The following is an 18,210-nucleotide window of genomic DNA, read 5'->3' as shown; positions in this document are numbered from 1 at the left end:
TACAATAGACTTAATGTTGTGCTTATCCTGAAAAACTGCACAACCAGTGACAAACAACCAAGTGCAAAAAACAAACTTTGCAAATACAAATAAATACTAAGATCACGATTTGTAGTTTCCTTGAATGAGACAACTTTAAACTACCTTACCTCTCAAGGTACTCATTTGGAGATTCATGTTCAATACTTGGAAGAATGGCTGCGAGACAGCATAGAAACAACTTTCATTTAAAATGCCACCTTCAGAATGTACCAGAGAGTCCCATGGCACTTACCAGAAATGTAACCAAAAACTGTTAACAGAAGTTCTAGAACAGTTTGCCAAAATTTGTCCAAGTTGGCATGCTTTGAATGATCACCAAAACAAAACTACAGAAGAGAAAATCTGCAGGAGGGCAAATCAGACAAAGCAGGGCAAGGACAAGATTAAACTGCAATTTTGCAAACTGAACAAGTTACAGAGATAAGAAACACCAATGAGAGGTTTGAACCCAAGGACAAGACACCTTTGTGGAAAAAGTATCATGGACAATCTTTCATTTAGTCACAGACAGCAGCTGTATTCCAATCTGGAAGCATAAACTATTAGCAGGCAATTCACTGTGATTAAGCAGATTGTGGGATTTTTGAAAACTTAAGAACTGCAACTTTCCTTTTGTTCAGAAAGATTGCCAGATGTACAATTCAGCAAAACCTTCAAAGACCATAATTAGGAAAGCTTGCTTATAAAAATGGACCTGGAACAGATTGATCTGATGTGCTAATCTATTACTTCACCATGGTATCCAGACACTTGGGGAACTCCAGCAAGGGGTGCATACTGATTTGAAGGATTACATGAAGATTCCTCCATTAGTTCATAATCAGGAAACTCAAGGTAGGCATGGCTTCATCAAGTTCCTTTTAAATTTTCTCTTTGCCAAGTTGTCCTTCAATTTCCCCATAGATATCCTTGATTCTTTAGTTTATACTGAATTAAATTCCATTCCCTCCCAAAAAAAACATTCTGGAATCCACAGAACAAAAGACTACTGGTTACCCAATTTTTCCCCCCATATGAACATCTTTCTCCTCCAATCAACACATCCCTACTCTTCCATGCACACTTTGTTTCAATAGCACTTGAGAGACATACTTGCTCTTCGATAAGAAATTCAATCTTTAATGTCTCTAATACTTACCTCCACATTTTTTTCCTGAATTCATGAAAACAAAGCCACCCCAACTGCTTTACACTTTTGAAATCCTTTATCAGATCTCGACTTGGTCTTGCCTTGTGCAGTCTGAACACCACACTACCGCGCCCCCCCCCCCCAAAAAAAAAACCATAAGACCATAAAACAAAGGAGCAGAAGTCGGTCATTCGGCCCATGAGTCTGCTCTGGCATTTTATTATGAGCTGATCCATTCTCCCATTTAGTCCCACTCCCCCGCCTTCTCACCATAACCTTTGATGCCCTGGCTACTCAGATACCTATCAATCTCTGCCTTAAATACACCCAATGACTTGGCCTCTGTGGCAACAAATTCCACAGATTCATCACCCTCTGGCTAAAAAAATGTCTTCGCATCTCTGTTCTGAATGGGCGCCCCACAATCCTTAAGTTATGCCCTCTCGTACTAGACTCCCCCACCATGGGAAACAACTTTTCCACATCCACTCTTGTCCATGCCTTTCAACATTCAAAATGTTTCTATGAGGTCTCCCCTCACTCTTCTAAACTCCAAGGGGTACAGTCCAAGAGCAGTCAAACGCTCCTCGTATGTTAACCCTCTCATTCCTGGAATCATCCTAGTGAATCTTCTCGGAACCCTCTCCAACATCAGCACATCCTTTCTTAAATAAGGAGCTCAAAACTGCACACAGTACTCCAAGTGAGGTCTTACCAGAGCCTTATAGAGCCTCAACATCACATCCCTGCTCTTATAGTCTATTCCTCTAGAAATGAATGCCAACATTGTGTTTGCCTTCTTCACCACCGACTCAACCTGGAGGTTAATCTTAAAGGTATCTTGCACGAGAACTCCCAAGTCCCACTGCATCTCAGAACTTTGAATTCTCTCCCATTTATTTCTTCTACCGAAGTGCATGACCATACACTTTCCAACATCATATTTCATTTGCCACTTTTTTGCCCATTCTCCCAATCTATCCAAGTCTCTCTGCAGACTTTGTTTCCTCAGCACTACCGGCCCCTCCACCTATCTTTGTATCATCACCAAACTTAGCCACAAAGCCATCTATTCCATAATCCAAATCATTGATATACAACGTAAAAAGATACAGCCCCAATACAGACCCCTGTGGAACACCACTGGTAACCAGCAGCCAACCAGAATGGGATCTCTTTATTCCCACTGCTTCCTGCCAATCAGCCAATATTATCCACATAATTTTTTCCCGTAATACTCTTTTAATACTCTTTCCCATAATTCAACGGGTTCTTATTTTGTTTAGCAGCCTCATGTGCGGCACCTTGTCAAAGGCCTTCTGAAAATCCAAATACACAACATCCACTGCATCTCCCTTTCTAGCCTACTTGTAATTTCCTCAAAAAAAAAACTGCAATAGGTTTATTGCAAAAGCTTAAATTGCAACTCAAAATAGCCTCATCGCGACTCTGCCAGCTCTGACAGAGATGGATGTTTTGTCACCTTCCCCAACTCCCAAATGTTTTAAAACTGTTTATCCATAACATTAAAACCAATAGTGTTTTACTTCAACCAATACACCAGGTAAGAAATTCTACGTCCTTAATCTTCATTAAATAAAAATGTTCAGCATCTGTTATTTTCAACATCTAAATGTTTAGCTTCAGGTCACCAATTTGTTGCAAATAATTCTGAAAAAATGATCTAGTTTTGAAAACTAGAGAACACTTTCCTTCCATAATGTCACAACATTTCTAATTTCACCTCATTTTGATAACTTTTTGCCATATGTTGATAACTTTTTCCTCTATGTTTCAGGAACAGCTTCCTTCCCTCCACCCATCAGATTTCTGAATGGGCAATAAACCCACCCATGAACATTACCTCACTACTTTTATCCTCTCTTTGTACTATTTATTTTTATACATATTTCTTATTGTAACTTATAGCTTTTTAAATGCATTGCAATGTACTACTGCCGCAAAACAAATTTCACTATGTATCTCAGTGATATTAAATCTGATTCTGAATCACATCCACATTCTCTTAGCCTAGAAATAATTCTGAATGAGTCTTAATTAGGCAAAATATTGTAACTATAGCACAGCCAACATACTTTGGCATTTATATGCTATTTATAAAAGCTGGTAATTACATACATTGTCTTTATAAATATCTTAGTACTAGAGTAACTTCAATGATCAACTTAGCCAATTTCTCTCCAGGATTATTTTAAGTTTTGTAATTTTTTTTATTTAAAGTGTATCCATTTACACTATCATTAATTAACCTCAAGATATTGAGATTACATTTATACTCGAAGCACATTCTTGTACCAGAAAGTATGGATGCTTTGAAATTAGACTCCAAAACAGCAAAATTATTCAAAGATGTGAGGATTAGACCCATGTCAAAAAAAACCCTTCATCTAAGAACTTTATTGAGCATTTAATTTCAGAATCTAAATTCCAAAAGATTTGAATAGGTTTATTACAAGGACTATGACCAAAATTATTTTATTACTAAAATCCCATGCAAGAGAAAATCTTGTTGCAAAATAAAGAAAACCTTCTTAAAAAAAAATCTTTAAAGTAGATCCCCAAGTATATTATACCAAATATTATTTATATCAACAGAATTGCAGTAGCTGTTGGAACCAATTCACTTCAGGTTGTTTGACTTGGAAATGGAACAGGTTTAAAGTGTCATTTAGCTTTTAGATTTGGTACTTTATATTTATATTCCGCATTCTGATATTTAAAAGAAATTTCAATATGAAATTCAGCCAAATATGTATAAAATTTTAATTGTAGTCTACTTTACATTTTGTTTTTCCATAGCAGATCACTATCAACAGAGCCAAATTATACAAGTTTTCAAACAAGACTCTTTCCAGTACTTAATTTTGTAAGTAGTTTGTAAGAAGTTGTCATTCATTTGAATGAATTATGTGCAGTACATATCGGTTTCCCTCATACTCCTAGTTTGTCAATAACAGGAAGGCAAATCTGCAGAGTTCAAATACTTCTGTTCCTCAGACTTCACTAATGCACGTTTCTTTAAAACTGCTTTACGTGTGTGCGAGCTATCTCAGAGTTGAAATTATACTTTTTCTAAATTAAATCAAATTGCAGTCAACTTAATTAAAACAATTATCTTAACCTAGTTTCAGTCTTCCATTTAAATTTCTTAAAAAACTTAATAACAAAGTTAAAAATTTCAAACCCTAAAGAACATCTATTGGTCAACTTTCAATTGTATTATAAATGTAAGTGTCTATTCATTAGGAAATTCTTTGCACATTTTTTGAAAATCTGTGTAATGACAAATTTGCAGCTCAAATGAAGATCAAGATTAATCCTCGCAAATGTGGTACGCATATCATTCTAAGCAATGTCAAAATTATTACTAGCATTCTAAACACATGTAGAAATGCCACCCCAATCCCTCTTCGAGACAAATGTTGTTTGGGGTTGCTTTAAGAAATGGGAGTTTTGTTTTCAGCTTGAAGTGATATTTCACTGATATCTGCCAACTACAAGAAATCACACATTTCCTGGTACAGATAATTTGGGTTTATGTGCTGTGTTCTAGATGAAAGGTTACATTTTCTAATTTGAATGCGGTATGGAATTTTTTTTGTGAAAAGTTTAGCTTGCAGAAGAGCTAAAAAGAATAAAACATGTTTATTTGGATTTGTAACCAAAAAATCAGCAACTGAAATCAAGAACTAAACTGCCTTCAATCTGGTTCAATCTTTAGTCTGGTTCTCTTTCTCTCTCTTTCCCCCCCTCACTATAATCTCCCCCCAGCCCTACCTTTCTTTCTCTTTTATTTCCCATAATTCTCCACCTTCCCCCAGCCCATTTCCCTCCAGCCAATCACTTCCTAGCTCTCTACTTTATCCTTCCCCCAACTTCTTATCCCCCCTTGACCATCCCATGTTACTTCACTCCTGATGAAGGGTTTCGGCCTGAAACGTCGTCACTACCTCCTCCCATAGATGCTGTCTGGCGTGCTGAGTTCTGCCAGCATTTTGTGTTTTTATTTATTTCCAGCATCTGCAGATTCACTCGTGCTGCCTTCAATGTTGATGGTTAGGAAAGCAAGGTGGGTAAAATCATAAGCACAGGAGATTATACACATGCTGGAAATCCAGCAAGACATACAAAATGCTGAAGGAACTCTACAGGTCAGACAGCACTTATGGAAAAGAATAAACAATAGACATTTCGGGCCAAAACCCTTTATCAAATCAGTTTCTTGTCTCAGTCTGAAACACCAATGGTTTATATCATTCCATGGATGCTACAGTATACCCAACACATGTATTATACTAAGTCAAATCAAAGGTGGTGATGAATCAGCATACAAGAGAGATTGAAAATTTGGCAGAGTGGTGCCACAACAATAACCTCTCACTGAATGTCTGCAAGACCAAGGAGCTGATTACTAACTTGAAGAAACTGGAGGTCCATGAATTGGTCCTCATCCGCGGGTGGGGGCAAAAAAAAAAAAGGTGGAGAGGATCTGCAACCTTAAATCCCTCGCAGTTATTTCAGTGGACCTTGGGGACCAGGTCTCGTTAAGTGCAACCTCGAAGAAAGTACTACAGCACCTCAACTTTCTCAATAGTTTTTGAAGATTCAGCATGACTATAGATGTGTGGTGGAGAGTATATTGACTGGCTGCATCACAGCCTAGTATGGAAACACCAATACATTTGAATGGACTGTCCTACAAAAAGTAGCGGACACAGTCCAGTCCATCATGGGTAAAACCCTGCCCACCACTGAACACAACTGCATGGAAAGCAGCATCCATCATTAGTGGCCCCACCATCAGCTCATGCTCTTCTCACTGCTGCCATCAGGAAGGTGGTACTGGATCCTCATAATTCATACCATCAGGTTCAGGAACAGTTATTACCCCTCAACCATCAGGCTCTTGAACCAGAGGGGACAACTCCACTTGTCCCATCACTGAAATGATCCCACAACCCAAGGACTCAATTTCAAGGACTCTTCATTTCATGTTCTCAATATTTATTGCTTATTTATCATTTTTTCTTTATTTTTGTATTTGCATCGTTTGTCGTCTTTTGCACACTGGTTGTCCATCCTTCTGGTGCAATCTTTGACATTCTGACTAAATATGAACCTGTAAAGGGTGTAGACCAGGGGTTCCCAACCTTTTTTTTTAATGCCATGGATCCCTACCTTTAACCAAGGGGTCTATGAACCCCAGGCTGGGAACCCCTGGATTAGAGGTTTCCTATTACCAATGCAAAATATTCTTTTGTTTTTACCTCTACATGGCCAATAACTTGTGTTTTTAAATATAATGCCTTCTTATTGAGAATTCCCTCCAGAGGAAAACTGTCATTATTTTATTATTGTATTTCTCCTTAAAAAGTCATGTTTGACACTTTCAGCTGCCTCTTAACTTTCCCTGTAACTCATCCACAATATAAAGCTTAACCTCGGTCCTTTGAATCTTCATTTCTTCTCAGTACAATATACTTTTTTTGGGGGAGTTTTAGGCTCCTTTTGGGAGAATGAAGTGATTTATACTAAAGCCCTTAAGATAAAGGTCAATATTTTAATGACTTTTTTTATATACATTTTCCATTCACAAGTACACTAACTTCAGTGATTAGTGTATTTAAACTTCAGAACTGTGAGCGCTAGAGACTTCAGGACCATGGATGTTACTGAATTGTAAAGGATGTTATGACCTGCTGGACAAGTCTTACAGAAATGTCAAAGCAGTAACCTCAGCTGTACAGATAAAGTTGCTAGAAACAGCTAGAAGTTAGACCTCGGAGAAAACATGAATGTTGTATTCTAGAACATATTGTGTAATAATGCTCTTTTAGGAGTTACAATACAAGTACAATTTCAGGTTTTAGTTATGATTATCTCTTTCAGGTATCTGTACAATGATTTTATGCCTTCAGAAAGTTATCTATATTCTACATTACAAAAATGGTTCTTCAAAGGTTTAAAGTCATTGAAAAATTCAAATATGGATTGCATAAATTTTCTAAGACCTTAACATCAGTAGAAAATCCAACAATACAAGTCCTAACTTGGCATGTCTCTCCCTAGATTGTGGTCTTCCCAGGGATGTTCTCTCCCTAGCTTACAATCAAAGAATTCTTTCAGACAACTGAAATGCACATCTTTCTCAAGTATGCTGTTTAAATTTGAGAAGTTTTCCAATTTTCCAATTACAAAAAGGGCATGTTAATTCCTTAGTAATTAAAATAAACCACATTTGACCATTATCATTCAACCAGCACATTCAAATAAATGCAGTCAACAGCCCCACTCATCCAAATGCTTGGGAAAGCATCAGGTTCATCATGCAAGTTGGATTTCTCCAATTTTATCCAGAGAAGCTTAGAAAGTATCACAATGTGACTCAGTGCCCATGGTTTAGGGAGATGGGAAAGAAACCCAGCATTCAAGGCATGCCCTTTTCTCACTGCTACCATCAGGTGGGCAGTACAGAAGCCTGAAGGCACATACTCAGCAATTCAGGAACAGCTTCTTCCCTTCTGCCATCCGAATCCTAAATGGACATTGAACCCTTGAACACTACCTCACTTTTTTAATATATTACTTTTTTTTTTACATCATTGTCAATCTATTCAATTTACATATACTATAATTGATTTACTTATCTTTTCTATAGTATGTATTGCATTGAACTGCTACTGCTAAGTTAACAAATTTCACGACACATGCCAGCAATAATAAACTTGATTGTGAAACCCAAATCCAAACATGATTAAGTGAACCCTTCAAATGGAGAATGAAGCAAAAATCAAGAGCTTTAATTGGTCAATCAACACTTACACAAGAAAATGCTGATGTCCAGCAAAATCATAACCTAGCGTGGTTAACTTCTTGGGGGGGGGGGGGGGGGGAGAAATTCATCCAAATCTCCAAGTCTTGCACATAAATGTTAACAAAAATTGACACCAATCTAAAAGGTATTGGCAGTCTTCATCTGAGGTTGGTAAAGGAACGTTTCAATAATGCAATAAGGGGTTGAGAGAGTGAAACTTAGGGACCAATGGACAAAATTTTCAGTAGAAAGACAAACATGGCACATTGAAGAGTTCCAAATATCAATGAAAAGTTGCTGTCAACTTTATTTTTTGCTTAACAATTTTAGCTTTTAGTTGTTAATCGATTTCAAAAGCTTACAACAATTTTAACTCAAATTTAATGCCATATTAACATGATTGTGTCTTTCAGAACAGACCATACATTTGACCAACAGTAGAAAATATTGTCAAATCCTTCTAAAATTTAAATATTCACTTAAATTCTAATTAAAGTTTAGAAATTAAAAATCCTGAAATTATTCATTAGCTCAAACATTTCAGTTCAGCTGCCGTTTGTCTCCCTCAATTGCAGCTGTTACTATTGGAGTCACTTACACAGCAATTCAAGAATAGATTTAGACCAACATTCCCTCAAAATGACTTCTGTAAATCTATAATGGGGATGGAAAGGATAGGGTAATACACAAGTGGTCAGTGCAGACAAAGAAAATATCCATTTCACATAATTCAACATTTGGTCAGAAGTCCAAATCATTTTCGGTGATGCACTAGAGAATACAACATTCACACTGATGTCATTGTGTCTATACATATTTACACACATATATTGCACATTACACATACAATACATAAGTATATTTTAGATCCACTGTTTGTATATTGCATTATTTAAGATTTGCAAAGTCCTAACAAGTGATTTCACTGCCTGCCATTTGAGTTACTCATATGAGCTAAAACTTATTACTTTTTTCTGATGGTTTTGGTTGAACACTTAAGATTTCCACCTCAAAAGTTTCAATGAATAGAACAATTTAAAATGGATACATGGTAAAAACGTTCAACTGTTTCAGTTTATCATTCAATTGTCATGCAAGATTGGTGCAATGTGGAGATTTACACTGATGGTAACATTTATAGAAAATTTGTAAGAAACACCAACTTTGAAAAAAAAAGTTGATACATTTAGGCTTTAATCTGCAGTCAATTATGTTTACATAATAACTACCAAAAACTTTAAAAATATTAAATCAGCCAACACAACTGACAAAATCTAATCAGATCAATTATAAAAGAATGCAAATGTGATTTGTGTCCGTTCCTTTGTGATATTATTTCTAATCATTTGAATCCCCAACTAGACCTTCAATTCTGTACTTACATACTTGGACAAATTCCAATATTTTATTCTCATCCAACAGAAAAAAGGCAAAACTATGCTAAGAAATTGTATTTCTCTAATCTGTGACTTCTGATTTTAAACAAAAGGTTACAGATTGAGATAATCAAATCGTTTTAATCTTAGACAAGGCTAATGGAATTACTGTACATAAAATACATAATCACAAGTTTAAGAATATGTGAATTGTAGGAATTTCAACACTAAATGCCTTTAACGATGCTTCATAATTGTAAATAATTTAAAAACAAATGTGGTAAGTCTTACTAAAATCATTCTATTTACAGCTCTAACTGAATCTCAGGGTAGTGTATGGTGACATACATGTACTTTGATAACAAAATTACTTTGAACTTTAATTTCCAATTTTAATGTTTTTCCCAATTTACACAACTTCAGAAACTTATCACTTTAATTTTAAAAATGCTAAAGCCATTATCATGTTTCAAATTAACCAGTTCAGCAAATACTGTATATAGATTTGTGGGTGCATATGTGTGTGTGTGTGGGGGAGGTAGGGAGGAGGAGATAGAACCAGACCAACTTCAAATAGATCAGAACTTTAATCAAGACAGCTATAAAACCAAACTTAAGCAAAGTTAAAATTTTTAAATGTTCACTCAGCAATATCCTGGTTGGCTGTGAAATTTCTATTATGCACCATTCTATTTGATTAAAATGTTACACAAGGTATTTCATTAGAAATGTGCACATATGCTTTTATTATCTGGTGTCACACTAGATCCCATTATTAGTTCATTATAAATTAAATGGCCAAAATACCACTGTATAGAAAAGACTTACAAATTGGAATTCAATAGTTATATTTCAATATCATATGATTTAATATTAAAATCCAGCATTTAATATGCAAGCCACATTATTGGGCAAGTGATCTATTTGATATTTCTCACATGTAATGACTCTCAAGTTCTACAACCCTAAAATAGCCATTTTGAAAAAAACATTACAACAGGTATAGTTCTAGGGAAACAGAAGTAATTGGGCATTTTAAATTGATTTAATATTTAATAGTGCACCATTTTCCACAATTCAGAATGCAATCATTGACATCTTTTATTTCTGAAATAGAAAAACTAACTAATTGCATGCTATGCATATCTAATCACTTAAATTTGAACCCAATTTTCTATGCATCTAGAAAAAGCAGATGATTGTGATTTGGTGGTAGTTTGTAAGAAAATCTCCATATCTGGGTTTGTAACTGTAGATTTTAATGCAACAATTAACAATTTCAAAAATGTTTAATTGCAGTCAATTACTCATTCTTACAATGCCACCAGGGCTCCAACAGATATTCACAACTTCAAAACACACTGTAGATTGTTTACATCTGCTTTCTGCTAAAAAAAATACAAAGATCTCTGTACACCACTACCTTCAACCTTGAATGAAAGTGGAGTTGAATTTAAAGTTCAATCCCAAACAAATACATTTTACAATGTAGTCATTACGTACCTATCATTACAACACTGGCTTTAATAAAATATTAGGACATTTGACAAAATAAGGAGTGACTAGAATAAAAGTTTAGACCACAGATAAACTCTAAAGAAACATTATTGTAGTTAGAAGATTCAGGAACCTGATCTAATTTCCATTGCTTCAACCTCCAAAATAATTTTGATCTAGTTGATTCCAAACATGTTTGAATACAACTACACTGAGAAATGTATGATTCACACTTAAAAATGACACCTTGAAGTAGATTTCATTGTTTAACTGATTTTTCTCTTTAAAAAAACAAAGAATGTTTAATTTTTTTAAAAGTGAAATAAGACACAGATTGAAAGAAAATGTACAGAGAACCAATAAGAAAAACAATGTCAAAATACAAATGAAGAGCTGTTAGACAATTGAAGTTACTATACTGAGGTAACTTGGCAGATCTCACAAGTCATCCTTCTAGTATTTAACAAACTGCTGTTGCAAAGAAATACCAGAATGAAGACAAATCTACCAGACTTGGTCTTCACAAACTTTCACTGATTTTTGTGCATTTGTCCATAAAACCATTTAGACATTTATTTTTTTTAAAAAATCAAATGACAAAGGGAAAACTATTCTACAATTTTAACCTTAATACTTTCTAAAAAGCTAATAGCTGTAAGGAAGCCACAACTTCCATTCCCTGCAATCGTATTTGCCAAACATAGTCCGGCCACCTTGTATGTAATGGCTGCCCCTTTACTGACTGTGGTCAGAGGTCAAGGAGGAAGTAACCCTAGGCAGAATAAAGAACAGCCACTTCACAGCCATTTCTCATTACCTTATGGGCACAGCAAATCAATTTGGGCCTCAACTTCACTCAGCAAGATGCACACAAAGAAAGTGCTTTTTTGTTTGAAGAAAACGTAACATTTTCCTCCCAAAAAAAGAGGTAGCATTATTTAACAGGAAATACTTTGCTTACTTATAGCTGTATGAAGTATGGTGTCAAAATCTGAACATACATTCTAACCCCAGGTGGCAAGTGTCAGATCACCCATCCCCCCCCAAACTGAACTGTCCAATGCAGCCTGTGTGCATAATCAGCCTGAGAACATGTACACTACCCCACCATAGACCAGCTGCTGTGATATCACAGCAAGGCTACAAACATCAATGTCAGAGTTTGAACACAAGTATGAACAGAATCTTAGTCACAGTTGGGAATTCATTAAAAGCTAAATGATTATATTCAAATTATTTTCTATGATCTATCTCCCCCCCCCCCCCAATAGATGATCCTAAGTTACTGGGGAATAAATTTACATACTGACTTGGAGATTTGTTGTGTATTTTGTGAACTAAAAGCACATATTCAAACACAAGGTCTGAAGCCATCTTACAAATTTTACCATCCCCCATTACAAATTCTCCAACCTTCTACCAAGCAAGATTTAGCCAATCTCTCTCTCTCTCTTCCCCCCTCTCTTTCTCTCTCTCTCTAGTCTTTCACTGTTAACACTTCACTAAGTGCTCTACTGCACCATATTCCCAACCTGCCTTTCACAGCAGGTACAAAGGTCGCTTTTGCAATGGTGGGTGTACCCACGTCAATTCTGAGCGTTCCAACGCAAGCTGGAATGCAGTGACTGCTGGGCCCAAGAATTTTACTTTGAATAACAAATCAAGCAAACTTTGCCCCGATTGGTCCTCTGGCCCCAAACACAATTTTATGGCAACCCTAACTGACACCACCTCTTGACCTCTCTTTACGTGAGGAGGATGTGGATTAGCAGTACCCCTTGCATTTGACTCCCAAGCCTCGAGGCAAAGAGAGCTGAATGAGAGAGGCTCCTTACTGCCCAGCCGTGCACATCAAGTCACCAGAGAGAAAAAAAACTAGATAATTCAAAATGAGTTTCCAAGCTTGAAAATGAAAATATGCAGAACTCTGGCGTTTGGATAAATCTACACATTGTGCATTGATGAAAACTGAGCAGGAAGACCAGGGTGAAAGAGTTGCATATGCCATATGTTGGTCTGTTATTAGTAAAGCAAGCTTTTTCCATTTGAAATCACTACCATTCCACACCCCCTCCCAAAAAGTTACATTTTAAATAAGGTATTATACAAAAAAAACTTAAAGGTTATGTTCACCAAATCCAGTCCTTCAGACCAAAGTGAATATTTGTATAGGAAAGGCTTTATGTACAGCTCGCAGGATTCACATACCAGCAGACTGGGTGGGCTTCTATACGGGTACATAAGCATGATTCCAAAAACTGTAGAAGCAATGTTACTAAATAAAGCAAAGTAACTGATCAACCTTTTTCCACACATTACAACAGCCAAATATTCAGCTGAATTGCATTTGAAAGAAAAAGGAACTAAAACACAAAACTTGCTTTTGTTTTATGAAAATATTTGAGCAAAAAAAACCCCAAAACTGTTTAAGATTTTAAAAAAACAATGGCTAGAATTCTCTAAATCTACAAAATACCTTATGGTACAAAAAAACCTACTTCAGAAAAAACTAAACCATTGAAAATATTGTTAGAACTAAGAAAAAATGCTTCAGAACTCAACTTTGCACTTTTTGAAAACCTGCATTTAAAAATGCAAATAAACAATTTTATATAGAAATTTACCTAGCATTTCAAAAGGGTTCCACTCAGAAGCCCCCCCATTACCCTTAATTACTCATACAGAACAAAGTCATTTTACAGATCAATTTCAAACCACTTCTTAAAGACACCAATTAGATTGCCCACTGCAAAACTCATTTGGATTAAGAATTTTATATCCTTCATGTTGTTTTTCATAGATGACAATACATACTCATGAGAAAATACTGCTATTAATTCCACATCCCCACAGCAAGTTAGAGGGTGCCCCCTCCTTTTCACCACGGGGAGGATTAAAAGCTATACATTGGCCCCAAAACCAAATATCCCAGGGAACTGTTTATGCAGAATGCAAGATGGCAGCCAGACCCAAGTTGTTCTTTTTCAATAACAGATTGTACTGCCCAATGCATACTTCCAAACATGTAAAGAAAATTTTATGTCCAGAGAGGTTGGATATTAATCTACTTCTCAATTTATAATGCTAGTATCAAAGTTCTTTTAATACAAGATGACTCAATCAGTAGCAAGCTTTTTAAAAAAAAAGAATCTTCACATCAAGGCTGGCTGTGTACGAAAATTTCAACTTCTTTGGAGTGGGAAGACACCCCAATTGCATCCCTTAATTTGCACTGCAGGTTGGTATGGAACACAAATGATATTTACATCATATCTGATCAAATCATTTCCAATTAAATTCCACACAAAAGGAACAAAACCACAACCGAATCTCAAACTCAGCACACCATGTTTCAAATGTTCTAAATTTTAGGATTACTCACTTTCTGACAAAGTCAATCGTAATTTACAAAGAAATATAGTTTTCTAATCTAGATTATAAAGGATGTAACAAGGCAAAAACTCAGCACAAGTTACAAGATCACCAATTGAGCTTCATTCTCAAATCTAGTTAACCATGAAACATTTTTAAACTCCCTACTGTAATTGATAATTTAAATGACTTAAAAAATGTGAACAAAATCCATATTTTCTAAAGATTTACAATGAGACCCCAGATTATAGTAAAAGCTACAAGTGAAATTGGTCCATATATACCAGGTTAATTTCTGTACGAAGAACCAACCCATTCACTAAAATTATCAGTTGCAACCAGTTTTACCTTTGAACAAGAAAAGTTACACAAACTTGTTCAGGAACATGGAAAGTCTCACAAGAAACAGCTTTCACTTAGAACAGATTTAAATAATGTACTAAAAAGTTAATAATAAATTACTAAATAAAATAGGCACATTTTACAAAAGGTCTTAAATATTAAATTTGCACCTTTTTAGAATCAAGCCCAATTTAATTGTTGACATGCTTTGCAATAAAAACAGACATGATGATTTAGTCATATCTGCTCTAATTATTAAATACTGAATCCATGGAAGACAAAGAGTGTCAATTGAAATTGAACAATTATGGGAGCAAAAGGTGTTCTCAAAAGGCTTCTCCTACAATAAACTCTTCATCAATTTGCAACTATAAAAGCATTTTTAGCAACAACTTCTCAGCATTCGGCACAAATGACCATGTTACCCATGCTCAGAAAATGGTTAATTAACATGAAAAGTGGGAAGATTTGTTCTTAATTAATATTCTCAAAAACCTATTCAATTTTCAAGCATAATTTAAAAATGCATATGTTGATTGTGGAAAACATCATACCTCGATTAATAAAACTCTTATATGGAAACAAGTATCCCACCAAACAATTCAACTTTTAGAGGAACACAAAATGGCAAGACTAAAAATTCTACTAGCCATTTTAATTCTCAAACTTGTAACAACCTATCCAAAATATTACCGACATTCTATTTTGGGATGGGCAAAATTTGAATTCAAGATTGAAGAACAATTGACATTTAGTTCCAACTTTAATCACAACCCAATTTATGTCTTTTTATAATAGCAGTAGCATTTCATTTTAATAAATTGTATTACACTATATGTGTGGGAAACATCTACACATTTGCAGCCGTTTTTGAAACAGATTCAGATACGTTTCTGTACAACAAAGGTTTTAATTTTAATGGTCTTGGAATTTTCCTCTCTTGGGTTGACAACTCCTCAAGTGCCAAAAGCATCTTAGCATTTCCAGCTGAACCACGAACTTTTTAAAAAACTACTGCGTCAGGTCCAACAGCTTAAGGTAAAGCTCCTTGAATCTTCCGAACCAAAATTAAAGGAGTTGAATTAAACACTAACATAAATTAAGATTATAAACAAAATGCATCACCCCAAAAAAAGACAATAAGCAAATTCAAAAAGGCAATTGATGTTCCTTTAAAATGCACGAAACTCACATCAACTGGGGTTTGGATAACATTTAGTTCAAAACAGACAGATCCGTGCGTTTTATTTTAATTTGGACAGACAAATCAAGATAAGTTCATCCGTTTACCTTTGTCGTTTAGGAACGGAGTGCTCCACTTCTATAGATTTCCCATGTAGCTCCACTTTACCTACGGAAATACACAAAATACGAGTGTTTATTAAACTACAGCGAGTTCAGCATTTTAAAAATTGTCCGGTTGTTTTAAGTGCGTTTATCTAAGCGCGTGATTCTGATCAACAACTTCCTAGGTAGCGATGTTACTAATCCTCCGAATCAGTTTAACAGCAGGAATTCGAATACAAGCGCGAAGAGTTTAAACAAGTACATTAGAAAAAGTCGTGCACTCAATTGTTCTGTATTCTCATCTGCAGCCATGTTTCTAGTGGCCGACTGCTAAAGGACACTTTTGGGACTCAGCATGGCCGACTGGAAACCAATTCGCGCTGTCAGATGCAATAAACGAAAATAAACTTGATCCTTGGTCGTTTCTGGCGCAATTACTTTTTATTTGTCTTAATTTTTTCTTTTAAAAAAATAAAATATAGAGGCAGAAGTGCGCGTTCCCTTCCTGGGCGCGCATTGATTTGAATGGAGCCTCCGAGCTGCCGCCAGGATCGTTAAAGGCCTACAACATTATCACTTGCCCATTTTAAGTATTTACACAAAAAAATCTCAACTCCATTAGTTTAATAAATAAAAGATAACGCATTCTACACAGTACTGATCTCTACTTAGCTCCTTCCAAACCTTTAAAACGCTACTATACTTTATAAACAGTGGTTAAAAAAAGACCGCGTGCCGCTGCGAAAGAACGGAATGGGGTCTAACAATTGGGGTTGTAAATTTTTAAAATTGAAGCAAGGAGAGTTTGTTGTCTCTTCCGTTGATGCCTGGGCAAGTGCGGGGTACGCGCGTGCTCTGGGAAGTTATTTTTTCAAGTGCTCAATAGCTCAGAGTTTCTACTAAACCAAGCCACAAGGCCTTTCAACAAACCCAGGTTACGGCCAGGTTGGTCGTTACACACGAGGTTGGATGGATGTATTTGAGATTAAACTGCTTACCTGACAGGGTATCTATAGCCTTCATAGCACAGTTATCATCTGGGCAGTCGACAAATGCATAGCCAGTTTTGACGAGGAATTGTCCAGAGAAGGGAATCTTCCATTCTCTGAAGAGACTTTCTAAGTCTACAGTGGTAACGTTCTCGGTGAGATTCCCAATATACAGCTTATTCATGTTGCAGAAACTGCAAAAGATCTTTCCTTCTTTTATCTTCCCCTTTGGAGAAACAGTCGGTCGAATTAAATATAAAACTGAGGAAGGATAAGTCCTCAAAAGAAATAAAAATAAATTCCCAGAACAAATAGTTGTGTTAACAGTCCAGGATGGCGGGCCGCGGAGAGAGGGAAAAAAACTATTTTTTGTCTTCCCCCAAAACCCCTTTCGCAAACAGGCTGTGAAAATGTCACACTACGTTACTCTAAGCACCGCCTCTAAATAAAATGCGGCTCTAAAAAATTCCCTGAAAATTCGGACTGAATGGGCCACGTGGTCAAACTACACATCAACTCTTCACGTGAGGAATGCCAGCTATTCAGTTCTCCTCGGGAAGGGAGGGGTGTGGGGCAGAGGGGATAAATGTCCCGATTGTACAATAACATTTGTGAGATTGTTAATCGCTGCGTTTTCCCCCTTCGGTTTCCCTGTATGCGCCTTCTCATTCGTACGTAGCCCCGACTCTTGCACCCTATCAAGCCGCTTCAGCCTCGCTACCAATTGAGCGAGTTTTTTTCACCCAAGCCTGTAGGTTTCATTCATTGGTTTAAATCACTCTGCCGTGTACTAGAATGATGGCGCGAAAACTGGCCCGGCTGCTGCGCTTCCTCGGTGCGGTGGCCTGCGATCCCCTCCCAGTGATTTGCCACGAGGAGGGGAGGGGGCTGCTGTTTGGATAGGCATTGGGGGGGGGGGGGGAGGAAAGTGCAATTTCGCGGTGATCTCAGCCTCGTGTCTTCCCTCTGAATTACATTGCCCACTTTTGAAAGGACACCTCGTTCAGAAGATGCCTAGCCCGTCGCCACCAAAACGGAAACCTTGCAATGGCTGCACTCTAATAAACGAGACGTAACTACTTTATATTTTGAAGCTTTTCCCCTCTTTGTATTCGCTTCGTCTTCTAACCCCAATTTATTAGTTACTGGTTAGAACCACGAGACGATGATTGTAGGATCGCATCGAAATGTTGGTTGGATTTAGATTTTTTTCCAAATATGAAAATTGGGGTGGTGCAGTCTGGTCGTCGTTTCCATTGTAAAATTGGAACTAAAGGTGTTTGAATTTTTAGTGGTTGTTGCGATTTTAATATTTTAGCATAAGTATTACAATAAATACTG

At 36.4% G+C, this 18,210-nt stretch overlaps 1 protein-coding gene across 1 annotated transcript in view; it reads right to left on the bottom strand.

Annotated features, from left to right (window-relative positions):
* Positions 1 to 17,293, bottom strand: part of igf2bp3 (insulin-like growth factor 2 mRNA binding protein 3) — a 178,033-nt gene extending 160,740 nt beyond the window's left edge. The window contains exons 1-2 of the mRNA XM_073024617.1: positions 16,879 to 17,293; positions 15,884 to 15,944 (exon numbers count right to left, since the gene is read on the bottom strand). Coding sequence (XP_072880718.1) covers positions 15,884 to 15,944; positions 16,879 to 17,053 — 236 coding nt within the window. The 5' untranslated portion in view covers positions 17,054 to 17,293. The remainder of the gene's footprint in view (positions 1 to 15,883; positions 15,945 to 16,878) is intronic.
* Between the last annotated feature and the right edge of the window lie 917 nt (positions 17,294 to 18,210).

This window comes from Hemitrygon akajei, chromosome 20, assembly GCF_048418815.1.
Source record: "Hemitrygon akajei chromosome 20, sHemAka1.3, whole genome shotgun sequence".
In the NCBI taxonomy this organism is placed as follows: domain Eukaryota; kingdom Metazoa; phylum Chordata; class Chondrichthyes; order Myliobatiformes; family Dasyatidae; genus Hemitrygon; species Hemitrygon akajei.
The sequence above is the reverse complement of the archived record's forward strand: the minus strand, read 5'-3'. Positions and strand labels throughout refer to the sequence as shown.